The sequence below is a fragment of the Chiloscyllium plagiosum genome, chromosome 12 (assembly GCF_004010195.1).
Source record: "Chiloscyllium plagiosum isolate BGI_BamShark_2017 chromosome 12, ASM401019v2, whole genome shotgun sequence".
Classification (NCBI taxonomy): domain Eukaryota; kingdom Metazoa; phylum Chordata; class Chondrichthyes; order Orectolobiformes; family Hemiscylliidae; genus Chiloscyllium; species Chiloscyllium plagiosum.
The window spans coordinates 80934320-80947239 of NC_057721.1; the positions used below are offsets into that span (position 1 = coordinate 80934320).

Sequence of the window (12920 nt, forward strand, 5' to 3'; positions counted from 1 at the left end):
AAGGACTAACAGTAATGTCAAACTCCTTCTTCAAAAATCTCTCAAGACTGTACTTGAATCAGAAGTTTTACAACAGTACTTGCTATACTTTTGTTTGGTGAGCTTGTTAAGGATATTTAGAACTACCATGGGGAGATAAAGTTAAGAAATGAATTATTGACAATCCAGTTGAATGGTAGAACAGATGCGAGGGGCTGAATGGTCTCCATCTGTCCCACTGATGGATTGCATGGATGAATGACGAGCTGGGAACGAGACTGGAAGCTGGGAGGTTACCCGGAATCACAACCTCACCCACAGCTGACCAGGCAAGAAGAGAAATGGAGATTTGTCATTGATTTGGGAAGTGCTTCGACAAAAGTTTGAAGTGGGACAAAAGGAAGATGGATAGGTGAATTAAAGAGAAACTGTTGCCACTGATCAGAGAGTCAGTGACTTGGTACATAGCCTTAAGTTAATTGTGAAAACAACCGTGTGGTCGGGAGGTTTTTTTTATATATGGTGCGTTGTTGGGATTGGGCTTTCACTGTCTGAAAGGGTGGCGGAAGTTGATTCAATAGGAATGATCAAAATTGGATTAATAATTAAAACGACAAAGTAACTTGTATAGTTCCATTAACAAAGTGAAACATCCTGAGGCACTTCACTGGAAAGTATGAGCCACATTAAGCGATATAATGGCAAGTGAAAATAAACTTGATCAAAGGGAGTGCTTTTAGGGAGACTCTGAAAGGAGGAGAGATGGTGAAGGGTCGAGGGCGAGAATTGCAGAGTTTTAGGCCCAGGTGCTGAACCCAGCTATGGAGCCATTAAAATTGGAGATCGAGGAAAGGAGGCGGGAATCATAGGAATATAGATAACTCAGAGGGTTGAAAGTGAAGATTCCAAAGATAAGGAGGACTTGAATGGTAATATGGAGATGTTTCCTGCTGGGAGTCAGTGTCAGTTACTGAGGACAGGGGGATGTTGAAGGAATGGGGACTTATTGTCAGTGACAACACACTGAGAGCAGGGTTTTGGATGTTGTCAAGTACCCAGAGAGCGGAATGTCAGAGACCAGCCAGGAGTGTGTTGGGGTGGTCAAGTCCCAGGGACACCAAAAACAAGAATGAGGAGCAGAGACTCGGGTGAAGCCAGGCGAGGTGACTGAACTGCAAATGGACAGTGTTAACGATGAAGTGAATATCTGGCTGGAATCGCATTTATGAATTGATCAGTACAGTGAGGGAGGGTAGCAGATCCACTGTTGGCAGAGAGAGAGTCCTTGGGAATGGAACTCGGAGTGAGAGCTGAAAGCAGAAATTACTTAACGTGGAAGGAGATCTCTGCTCATTCAGAGCTAGTTGTCATATGAAAACTAAAAAATGCTGTGAATCTGAAACAAATACAAGTTGCTGGAGAAGCTCAGCAGGTCTGGCAGCATCTGTGGAGAGAAATCAGAGTTAACATTTCAGGTGGAGTGACCCTTCCTCAGAACTGTTCTGGATCTGAACTGTTAACTCTGATTTCTCTCCACAGCTCAGCATTGATCTGGTTGTTAGATATCTCTGGCTTTACAGAGAGAGCAGGAAACATTTGCCCGGGCGTGAGAGATTAGACAGAGGAAGGTGACTGTAATTGGGTCATTTTTTTCCCAAGAGCCAGCACATGTTATGAAGGGCCGAATAACTGCCTGCACTGTGAGAGTGTCTGAAATTCGGAGAGAGCCCCTTGAAACTGGTTAGCTTGTCTTTACCAGATTCTCTTTCATAAACCAGAGCTTGTGTGGATTCCGATCCTGACTTCCCTCCAGGTTACCGGCCTCTGAGGAGGTGGCATTTCCACAGCAGCAGAGCAGAGTTGTACCCAGCACGATGGACGTGCTGCAGAATTCAAGTCAGGTGCCTGTATGTCAATGAAATGTCATTGTGTCACCTGATTGGAGTGGGCCTGTTTGCAAACAGAGATACCTGTCCACTCTGAATTGAATTGAATTGATTGTTCTCTGCTGTATCTCTAGGATCTCCCCAAGATCACTTTGGACTGTAACGCCTCTTTAACCAGCTGTGTGTTTGATTTTACATCCTTAAGTGCTGTTCCTCTGCTTCACCTTTATGTTCCTGCTTCCAGAGTGATTTATTTCCAAGCTATTCAATCTGTCATGTGCATCACCCATCTCCCTTTTCAGAGGGTGTGGCGGACAATGGTCTAATGGTAAAAACAAATGGTAAAAACAAATAACAGCTTTGACAAAGGGTCTGTTAGTCTCAAAACAGCAGCTCTTTTCTCTCCTTACAGATGCTGCCAGACCTGCTGAGATTTTCCAGCATTTTCTCTCTTATGGTCTAATGGTATTATCCCTTGACTGTTAATCCAAAAACCCAGCTAGCGTTCTGGGGCTCCTGGGTTTGACTCCTGCCAGTGGGAGATGGTGGAATTTGAATTCAATAATAATCTGGAATTCAGAGTCTAATGATGACCATGAAGCCATTGTCAATTGTTGGAAAAACCCACCTGGTTCATAATGTCCTTTAGGGAAGAAAAACTGCCATCCTTACCTGGTCTTGCCTACATGTGACTCCAGACCCACAACAATGTGGTCGACTCTTAACTGCCCTCTGGGCAATTAGGGATGGGCAATAATTTATCATTAATCCACAGGATGAGGGTGTCTCTAGCTAGGCCAACACTTATTGTCCATTTAGTGCTGGTCGAGTGAGTGATAACCACTTCCCATGAATGAAAAAAAATAGAAAATTCCCAGGTGGGGAAGCATTGGGATGATTTCTTTTTTGTGGCTGTTTTCTTCCCTGTATGCTGTTCTCTGGAAACTTCAAAGAAAGAAGTACTTGCATTTATATAGCACCTTTCATGACTGCTGAAGAAAGACCTTGAGTGAACTCTACCTGGTATCCTGAGCAATATTCGTGCCTCAGAAATGTCATGGAAACAGATCTTTTATCACATTGGGGTTTGTGGGATCTTTCTGTCCTCCATATGCTGCCGTGTAAACACTGTGAAGTTGTAAATGGTGGGATCTGAATAAATGGTGTCCCTTCTCCAACCGAATTTTCTTAACAACTACAAGGTACATTTGTGTGGCCATCAGGGAAGGTCAATATTCAACTGAGCAGTGAAGCCCCCTGTAGTCAAAGAGGAGGAAGTGAGAACTGCAGATGTTGGAGATCAGAGTTGAGAGTGTGGCGCTGGAAAAGCGCAGCCGGTCAGGCAGCATCCGAGGAGCAGGAGAATTGACATTTCAGGCTAAAGTCATTCCTTTTGAAGGGCTCTTGTCTGAAATGTCGATTTCCCTGATCCTTGTAATTTTCTAGCACCAGACTCTGGACATTGCAGCCAAAGAGCCTGGTCTCCCATGGTCATTTAGATGGTAAACTATGGGATATTCTATACCTGGGAATAGACGAGAGAAATGATTCTGTCACCAGCAAAGCCAGATTAGGGAGGGAGAGACAAAAGCAGGACAGAGAGTGATGGACGGAGAGAAATTGTTAAAGAGACAAGCAGAGACAAAGAATCTAATGAACAGAATGCATCAGATAGTAACACCAAGAGAGAATGCAGGGAAGTGAGAAATAGTTGGATCGACAAAGAGGCATTGCTGCAATCAGAAAGACAAAGAGAGAGCGAGAAAGATAGAAATGGACCAAGCCTTAGGAAGACAGAGAGTAGGAATGCTGTCAGAAAGAACTCAAGAAAATCAAGGGGCAAAAAGTGAGAGACCAAGAAAAGGAGTAAGGGACAGGGCAGCTGTCCAGGAGAGAAACAGTGACACAGAACAAGAAAAACAGGCACCAGAAAAATGGACAAAAAGGGCGGCAGAAGGAGAGAGAGAGCAGAGGATATAGATGGAGATAGTCAGTGAGAGAGGGTGGAAACAAGGCAGCGGGATACACAAATAATGCAAGGCAAAAGCTGTTCATTTATGAGTAATTAATTAAAACACTTGATTCCAATTACATTCATTTGCATAATTAAATGAAGCTTGGTCTGAGTCTTTGTATCCAGCACCCTGCGGTTGTCAGAAACATCGCAGGCTGAAAATTCAGTGACGGTTGCTGTTTTGCCATGAATTATAGCAATGGAAAAGTCTCATTATTTAATCTGGCAGCAGTCTGCTCCCTCCTGCCAGCAGACGAAGCCAAAGTGCACCAGCATCTCCCCATCGACATGTGATGTGAATGTGTGCCTCACAGAATGATACCGTGGTTGCAGCACACAGAGAGGCCACTCAGCCCGTGATGACTGTCTGTGCTAGCGCCCTACAAGGGCATCTTCAGTCAGTGCCACTCCCCTCACAAATTCCTCGCAGCCCTGCAGCATTTTAAATTGTCCCTAGATAGTTCTCCTTTAGAAATCCACCATCAAATCCTCAAGTGAAGGATTCCAGGCCCGTTGTTCTCAATCTTGCCTCATGTCACCTTTGGGTCTTTTGCCGACTTCTTTACATCAGTGTCCCCACTTCTCAATTCTTCCGCCAACAGCAGCTTTGAACAGAAACCCTACAGTGTGGAAACAGGCCCTTCGGCCCAACAAGTCCACACCGACCCTCTGAAGAGTAACCCACCCAGACCCATTCCCCTACACTATATTTACCCCTGGCTAAGCTCCTAGCCTGAGCACTAATGGCAATTTAGCATGACCACTCCACCATAACCTGCACATCTTTGGATTGTGGGAGGAAATCCAAATACTTAACAATCACACTTTTACAATGTATAATTTCAGTTACATCAAACTGTACTATATTTACCCCTGGCTAAGCTCCTAGCCTGAGCACTAATGGCAATTTAGCATGACCACTCCACCATAACCTGCACATCTTTGGACTGTGGGAGGAAATCCAAATACTTAACAATCAATCCAGGTCTTTTACAATGTTTAATTTCAGTTACATCAAACTGTAAACTTTTGCTATAAGTTCTATGTCTTACAATCTTATACTTCAGAATCACCTGATGAAGGAGCAATAATCTGAAAGCTGGTGCTTCCAAATATGCCTGATGTTGTGTGATTTGTAAGCCCCAGTCCAACACCACCATCTCCAAATCAAGACGTGGCGAGGGTGTGCAAACTCTACACAGACAGTCAGCCAAGGCTGGAATCGCACCCAGGACCCTGGCACTGTTTGGCAGCAGTGCTAACCACTGAGCCACAGCTTCTCTTCATCTACTCTGTTCAGACCCAGTCATAGTTTTCAACATTCTTAATGGACAGGTTACAGATTTGAAATGTTTTGTGGAAAAAGCAAGCAGAAGGTGAAAAGGAACATTTGCACCCTGTGAGAGGTTAGGGTGCTGCCTGGAAATGTGGTGGAGGCAAGTTTGACTGAGGCATTCCAGAGGGGCATTGGATGGTTATCTGGAGAGAAGCAGTGTGCAAGAGTTTGGTGGAAACAGAAGATTGATGCTGAGTCAAAATGCTCAGTGAGCTGTTACAGGCGCAATGGGTTGAATGGCCTCATCCTGCACCATAAGGATTTTGGGATGGTTATTCCACACTTGATTTGGCTGCTTATATCACTAACCATAAACAGAGCAGGTATGGTCCCACAGGTGAGGGGAGAGAGATTTAAAAAAGATATGAGGGCCAATTTTTTTTACACAGAGGGTGGTTCACGTGTGGAATGAAATTCCTGAGGAAGTGGTGGTTTTGGGTACAGTTACTACATTTAAAAGACATTTGGATAAGTTTATGAATAGGAAAGGTTTGGAGGGATAGGTGAGACTAGTTTGGTTTCAGAACATGATTGGCATGGACTGGTTGGACCACAGGGTCTGTCTGCGTGCTGTATGACCCGATGAGTAATTGTCCTATTGGTGGTTGAAGAGATGTCCCAATCTGACATTGTGTTGTGGCCTTTTGCTTCCTTCAGTGTATTTGTAGTAAGAAGGAGGCTGGAAGAACACAGCAAGCCAAGCAGCATCAGGAGGTGGAGAAGTCAACATTTCGGAAGTAACCCTTCTTCAGGAGGAGCTGCAGATAAAGGGAGTGGTGGGGGCAGGGTGATAAAGTGGGAATAGGTGAAGAGAGGCAGAGGGTACAACCTTATTAGTCACTGGGAGGAATGAATCTGGTTGGTGGCAGGGAGGGGTGGAAGGGAGGGGGAGGGACTGGGAAGGGAATTGGGGGATAGGAAGGGAGGTTATTTAAAATTGGATAACTCAATGTTGACACTCAGAGAGATTGGTGCAAATAGCAAAGTGACATTGAAGAGGAGATTGGACAAAGACATGAGAGACAGAGAGAGAGAGAGAGACAAGATCCTGTCATAACATTCAAGGCTCCAGTCAAGTGTTGGAACGTGGGATTGGTATAGATATGGAAATGTGTTGCTGGAGAAGCGCAGCAGGTCAGGCAGCATCTAGGGAACAGGAGAATCGACGTTTCGGGCATTAGCCCTTCTTCAGGAATCAGATATTCTTCAGGATTGGTGTAGATAGGTCAGTGCAGAATCAATAAGCCAAAGTGCATATTCTATGCTGTATGACTTTATGTGAAGTAAGGAGAGGTTTCCATTGATGGAGTTAGATGAGAAAGGAAAGGAGGAGGCTGCATAAGTGCTAGTAAGAACTGTTTGGGCTAAATGGCCTGTTTCTCTGCTGTATATTCAGTGTAGTGCAATGTGAATTTACATAGAATTTTGTGCCTTTCCATGGAGCCTTTACCATCCCCTACCAGCGTGACAGATATGACATTGTAAATTTTGGCACTGAGCCACTTAACGAGAAAAGAGCAGCTGACCAAAAGCTCGCTCAAAGAGGAACACCTTCCAAGGATGGGAGAGGTGGGAAGGTTCAGGGAGGAAATCCCAGAGATTACAGCCTCCAGGAAGATGAAGGAGCTGACAGGGCTGGCACCTTGAAACTAGACAGAGACGTTCAGAGAAGAAACTGAGAGAGGACGAGAATGGTGATGGTGGAGTCGGAGAGGTTGGAGATGATATGGCAATCATTAATTGCTGTTGTTTTTACATTGTCTAAACGCTGCAGGAAGGATGGGTGTTGCTAGCAGATCGCACAACCTGGATTTGTCCCCATTCCCCGAATGGATCAAGCAGGTCACCCAGTAACAGCTGCTCCATTTAGACAAGAGCAATAAGTGACAGGCTTCCAGCACCAATCCGATCGATGGGGAAGGAAGCAGCAGATGGAGGAGAAAGCAGGACTGCATTCTGAACAGATCGAGAAAAGCTAACAGCTCAGTAACTGCAGTGGACAGATATTCACTCAGTTCGATCACATGGGCAAACCAAAACTGAAACACAAATTGTTACAGACTCATGAAAAAGGTTCCCAGACCTCAGAAACAGCACATTAGCTAAAGCTTTCACGAACACTTTAGGGTTGTAGACTCAGTGTGTTCGTTGACAGAAACACTGTTTATTATCCTTGGCAATCCTTTGCGTGGCATAACTTGCTTTCCCATTCATTTCCTGAATCAGTTCCCCTGCGAGACTCCATGAAATATAAGCTGCTGTGAAGGTTTAGGGTCTGTATTTATGAGTATCTGTTTTGACGAGTTCCAAGGGTTAATGTTTTGAATGAAATAAAAGCATCAGATGTTCTTTTGTATTTGAGTTTCGGCATTCTCAAGCAAACACACCTGGGAGAGGGAGAGCACGAGTACAGGGTTAGATACAGAATAAAGCTTCCTCTACATCATTACTGAATCCACCACCACCAACATCCTTGTTACCATTGATCAGAAACTGAACTAGATTATGATTTGGAGATGCTGGTATTGGACTGGGGTGTACAAAGTTAAAGTTCTATCACCTGATGAAGGAGCGTCGCTCCGAAAGCTAGTGTGCTTCCAATTAAACCTGTTGGACTATAACCTGGTGTTGTGTAATTTTTAACTTTGAACTGTACATACAAGTACAGTGGCTACAAGAGCAGGTGAGTAACTCACCTCCTGACTCCCTAAATCCTGTCCACCATCTACAAGGCACAAGACAGGAGTGTGATGGAATACTCCCCACTTGCCTGAGTGAGTGCAGCTCCAACAACACTGAAGACGCTTGACACCATCCAGGACAAAGCAGCCCCCACTTGATTGACACCACATCCACAAGCATCCACTCCCTCCACCACTCACACTCAGTAGCAGCAGTGTGTACTATCTACAAGATGCACTGCAGAAATTCACCCAAGATTCTCAGGCAGCACCTTTCAAACCCACGGCTACTTCCATCTAGAAGGACAAGGGCAGCAGATACAAGGGAACACCACCCCCTGCAAGTTCCCCTCTAAGCCCCTCATCATCCTGACTGGAAATATATCTCTGTTCCTTCACTGTCTCTGGATCAAAATCCTGGAATTCCATCCCTAAGGACATTAAGAAGGACTGCAGCAGTTCAAGAAGGCAGCTCACCCCCACCTTCTCAAGGGGCAACTAGGGATGGGCAATAAATACTGGGCCCAGCCAGCAATTACCTTGTCCCATGGATGAATAAAAAAAAGCACTCAAATTTAAAACCTCCAGGACGGGGACAGTACGGGGTTAGATACAGAGTAAAGCTCTCTCTACACTGTCCACATCAAACACTCCCAGGATAGGGACAGCACAGGGTTAGATACAGAGTAAAGCTCCCTCTACACTGTCCCCATCAAATACTCCCAGGATAGAGACAGCATGCAATTAGATACAGAGTAAGGCTTTCTCTGCACCATCCCCGATCAAACACTCCCAGGACAGGGACAGCACGGCATTAGAATCCCCTGAACATCTACCAAACCATGATCAGTTGAGATGATAAAAGAAAATGTGGAAGATTGTGGTCTATATAATCATTTAGTTTGAGACTAACTCACATTTGGAATGATTACACCTTCGAATGAAGCAGATGAGTGTTTTTTTGGTGAAGTGTATTAATGACAGATGAGAGTGTAAGCAGAATGTGAGCATTCCTCTGAGGGTGCTGAAGGGAAATGCCGCTGTGAGATGCCTCAATTCTTCAGCTCTCATCAAAGGTTATTGACTTGTTCATTTTGTTCCTGTCTCTCCATGGTCCAGCCTTCACTGTTTTCAATCTCAAATGTTGTCTGCCTTTTACTGTTCCTTCACAGATATCAGTCCACCGGCTCAAGGAGTGGATCACAGGCAAGTTCAGCGGGAACTCGGTGAGGTTATAGTACGCCTACATAACCCGCTTGTGCTCACTCCATCCAGTATACAAGTCACGTGGACGGTAAGCACCTCACCATTTTACTGCCTTTCCCATCACAAAACCCTGCTGCTGTCATTGGCCACTGCAACGATCAGGCATAGTCAGAAGTCACATGACACCAGGTTATAGTCCAACCAGTTTATTTGAAATCACAAGCTTTCGGTGCATGGAAGTCCAGCTGACGAAGGGGCAGCGCTCCAGAAGCTTGTTATTTCACATCACCCAGTTGGACCATAACCTGATTTCATGTGACTTCTGACTTTGTCCAAGTGGCGGATTTCATCTGGGAGACTGCACCCTGGTGTCAAGCCCCTGACCACATCTCCAACACGGTCAATGTAGTCAGTTTGGAATGATGGAAGGAGGAGTCTGCTGTGCCACGTTATTCCAGCAATGAATGGACCCCACTGGCTGTCAGTGCTGTGGGATGGGCCAAGGCCATGAAGAGGCAATCTCATTGGATGGTTCAAGATTGTGAAGGGGCTTTGCAGGGTAGCTACTGAGAGGCAGATTGCCTTTGACTGGGGAATGTAGAACATGAGGGCACAAGTCTCAGGGTAAATATCTATGATGGTGAAAGGGATTGACAATGTAGACATAGAGAGAATGTGGGGCAATCTGAGGAACTTTTGAGAACTCTGAATTTATACTCCATGAAGTTTAGAAGGATGAAGAGGGATCTAATTGAAACTTACAGAATACTGAATGGTCTGGACAGAATAGATGTTGGGAAGATGTTTCCATTGGCAGGTGAGACTAGGACCTGAGGGCACAGCCTTAGAGTAAAGGGAAGATCTTTTAGAACGGAGATAAGGAGAAACTTCTTCAGCCAGAGGGTGGGGAATCTGTGGAATTCACTGTCACAGAAGGCTGTGGAGAACAGGTCATGGAGTATATTTAAGACAGAGTTAGATAGGTTCTTGATTGTTGGGGGGGTCAAAGGTTACGGGGAGAAAGTGGGAGAATGGGGTTGAGAAACCTATCAGCCATGATCGAATGGCAGAGCAGACTCAATGGGCTGAATGGCCTAATCTCTGCTCCTATGTCTTATGGTCAATCCAGAATGAGAGGTCATAGTTTTAGCTGAAGGAGTGGCAGATTTAAAACAGAACTGAGGAAGAATATCTTCTCTCTGACGGTTGTGAACTTTGTAATTCTTTACCACAGAGGGCTGTCGAGGCTGGGTCATTATGTGTATTCAAGCCTGAGAGAGATTTTTAATGCGGAAGTGAATCAATGGGTTATGGGGAAAGGACAGGAAAATGGAGTTGAAGTTTATCAGATCAGCCACAAACCCATTGAATGGCAGAGCAGACTAGATGGGCTGAATGGCCTACTTCTGCTTCAATGGAGATTGGGGCAAGTCGATCAAAGAAATGGCACAGATGGTGAAGACCAACTCCTTGCTCCTGCTCTCTGACACTCCAGAGAGTCAGGTTATAATGGGGGCCACATCGCCTTTGGTGCCGGTCAGTTTGAAGCAGTTGTTGTCTTGAATTGTACAAGTGGAAGCAAGAATCTTACAGCGCAACCGGAGATTCGTCAGCCAATCTCTGAAAGGAGTGCCCAGTAATTCGCACTCACCCTGTTCTTCCTCCTTTGCGATGGAAACTCTCCCTTTGCCCCTTTTCAAAATTAGTCCTAAGCTTTGCCGTCCTTCTCAACACATCATGCCCAGAGATTTTTAGGTGCCCTCCAAATCTTGGCACATAAATGCCAAGGATCCTGTGTTCTTTACCGACAGCTTCCTGATCTTCAGCTGCCATGTGGTGAGATGTGTTTATTTGCCTCCAGTCATTAGTTATGGCCATGCTGTTTAGTTCACAATGCATCTCCTTATTCCCCCTCGGAGTGCGTTGGAAGGGATGGTTGGTGGACAGTTGATGTCAGAGTGATGTATGCTAATCGCTTTCTCCATTTGTCCCACCCAGGTGGAGCGCCAATCACAATTCATCCAGGGTTACCGTGTGTTGTTCCGGCAAGTCTCCGGCCTGCCCAGCCCCTCGTCCTGGCAAGTCATGGAGGTCAAAGTGCCCACCGAGCGAAGTGCAGTCCTTAACAACCTGAAGAAGGGCATCACCTATGAGATGAAAGTCCGGCCGTACTTCAATGAGTTTCAAGGGATTGACAGTGAATCGAAAACTGCACGCACGACTGAGGAAGGTGGGTCACACAAAGTGTCTGTGTTCCCATCTCTTATGGAACCTGTAATCAGTAGTTCTGGAATGGAATGGGCATCTCAGCCCATCCCCTTTCAGTTAGACTCATGTCCTGTTCCATTCAACATGAATTTGTGTTCCCCACTCAGTAACTTGTTGGAAATCTGGAGGAACAAGGTGTCTGGGATTTCAATGCCAGTTTTTCTTCTTCACCATTGAAAGTTCAGCATTGAAAAGGCAGGATCTCCTCCACACCCGCTCCAGTGCAATCACATCCTTCCTAACGTGTGGTGACCAGAACGGCACACAGTCCTCCAGCTGTGGCCGAGCCAAAGTCCTGAACAGCCCTGAATCTAACTTTATGCTCTCCCTGTCCTCGGAGTGTTTGATGGGAACGGTTTAGAGAGAGCTCTACTCTATATCTAACCCCATGCAGTCCCTGTCCTGGGGGGGGGATTGGGGATAGTGCAGAGAGAGCTTTACTCTATATCTAACCCTGTCCTGGGAGTGATTGATGTGGACAGTGTAGAGGCAGCTTTACTCTGTATCCAACCCAGTGTTGTCCCTGTCCTGGCAGTGTTTGATGAGGGCAGGGTGGAGAATGGTTAATTTTGTTCTGAATCTGTGTGCTGTTTCCAGACCTGGGAAGTTTTGGTTCTGACAGACACTGGCTGGAACGGAATGGGATGCATTACCCTGCGTTAATATCCTTCAGCTTGACGAGAACAAGACTGACATCTAAAAAGAAGCAAAAACTTTCCGGTGACTTAATATGTAAGAGTGCAGGTCCCACAGTGCTGAAATACACCATCAATCATTCCGAGGATGTATTTGTCGAGCCTCTGAATGTGTCAGAACACACAGGGGCTTTGCACAAACTGTGCCCAATGGCCCACACTTCTCACTGACTCACAGAATATCGTGTTCTGTGATTGCTAATGGTACAGGAATAGCTGTGTTGTTATGTTTGAGCTATTGGCCAGTAAACTTCTTCAATCATCACTGAGTAGCCAACAATATTCATGTTGAAAATGTGGCTCCCCAAAATGCCTGCCCCATTTACCCCTGCACCCTTTCACTGGTGGAGGTGAGAGGGCAGTGGGCCATCTGGGACTGAGAACAACAATATTCTGTCTGCTCCACTGAAGAGGTTTCAGTGGGTAGGATACGAGTGGTTGATGGTGAATGAAAGAGATACCAGACGGACGTGGGAAAGCATGGACTGAGGGAGAGAAAAGCACGGGATCTCTACCTGACCAGAAGTTGACTTCAGTTCTGTCAGAAGGCTGGAGATATTGATCCCGGCCTGTTGTTGCAAAGAGAACTTGAGCAGGATGTGGTTGAGGTGAACAAGACCACATTCTCTACCACCGTCATTCCCTGATGGAAGGTGTTAACTCTACAGGGACACAGTTACTCTGATGTCTGCGATCTAGAGAGGAATGCAGTGTATACCATCACCAGGTGAGGGGTATAGTGTGTACCAGCACCAGGTGAGGGGTACAGTGTATACCATCACCAGGTGAGGGGTATAGTGTGTATCAGCACCAGGTGAGGGGTACAGTGTATACCAACACCAGGTGAGGGGTACA

At 45.7% G+C, this 12920-nt stretch overlaps 1 protein-coding gene across 1 annotated transcript in view; it reads left to right on the forward strand.

Moving 5' to 3' along the window:
• robo2 (roundabout, axon guidance receptor, homolog 2 (Drosophila)) overlaps window positions 1–12920 on the forward strand; it is a 977511-nt gene that overhangs the window by 889188 nt on the left and 75403 nt on the right. The window contains exons 16-17 of the mRNA XM_043700204.1: window positions 9069–9190; window positions 11101–11332. Coding sequence (XP_043556139.1) covers window positions 9069–9190; window positions 11101–11332 — 354 coding nt within the window. The remainder of the gene's footprint in view (window positions 1–9068; window positions 9191–11100; window positions 11333–12920) is intronic.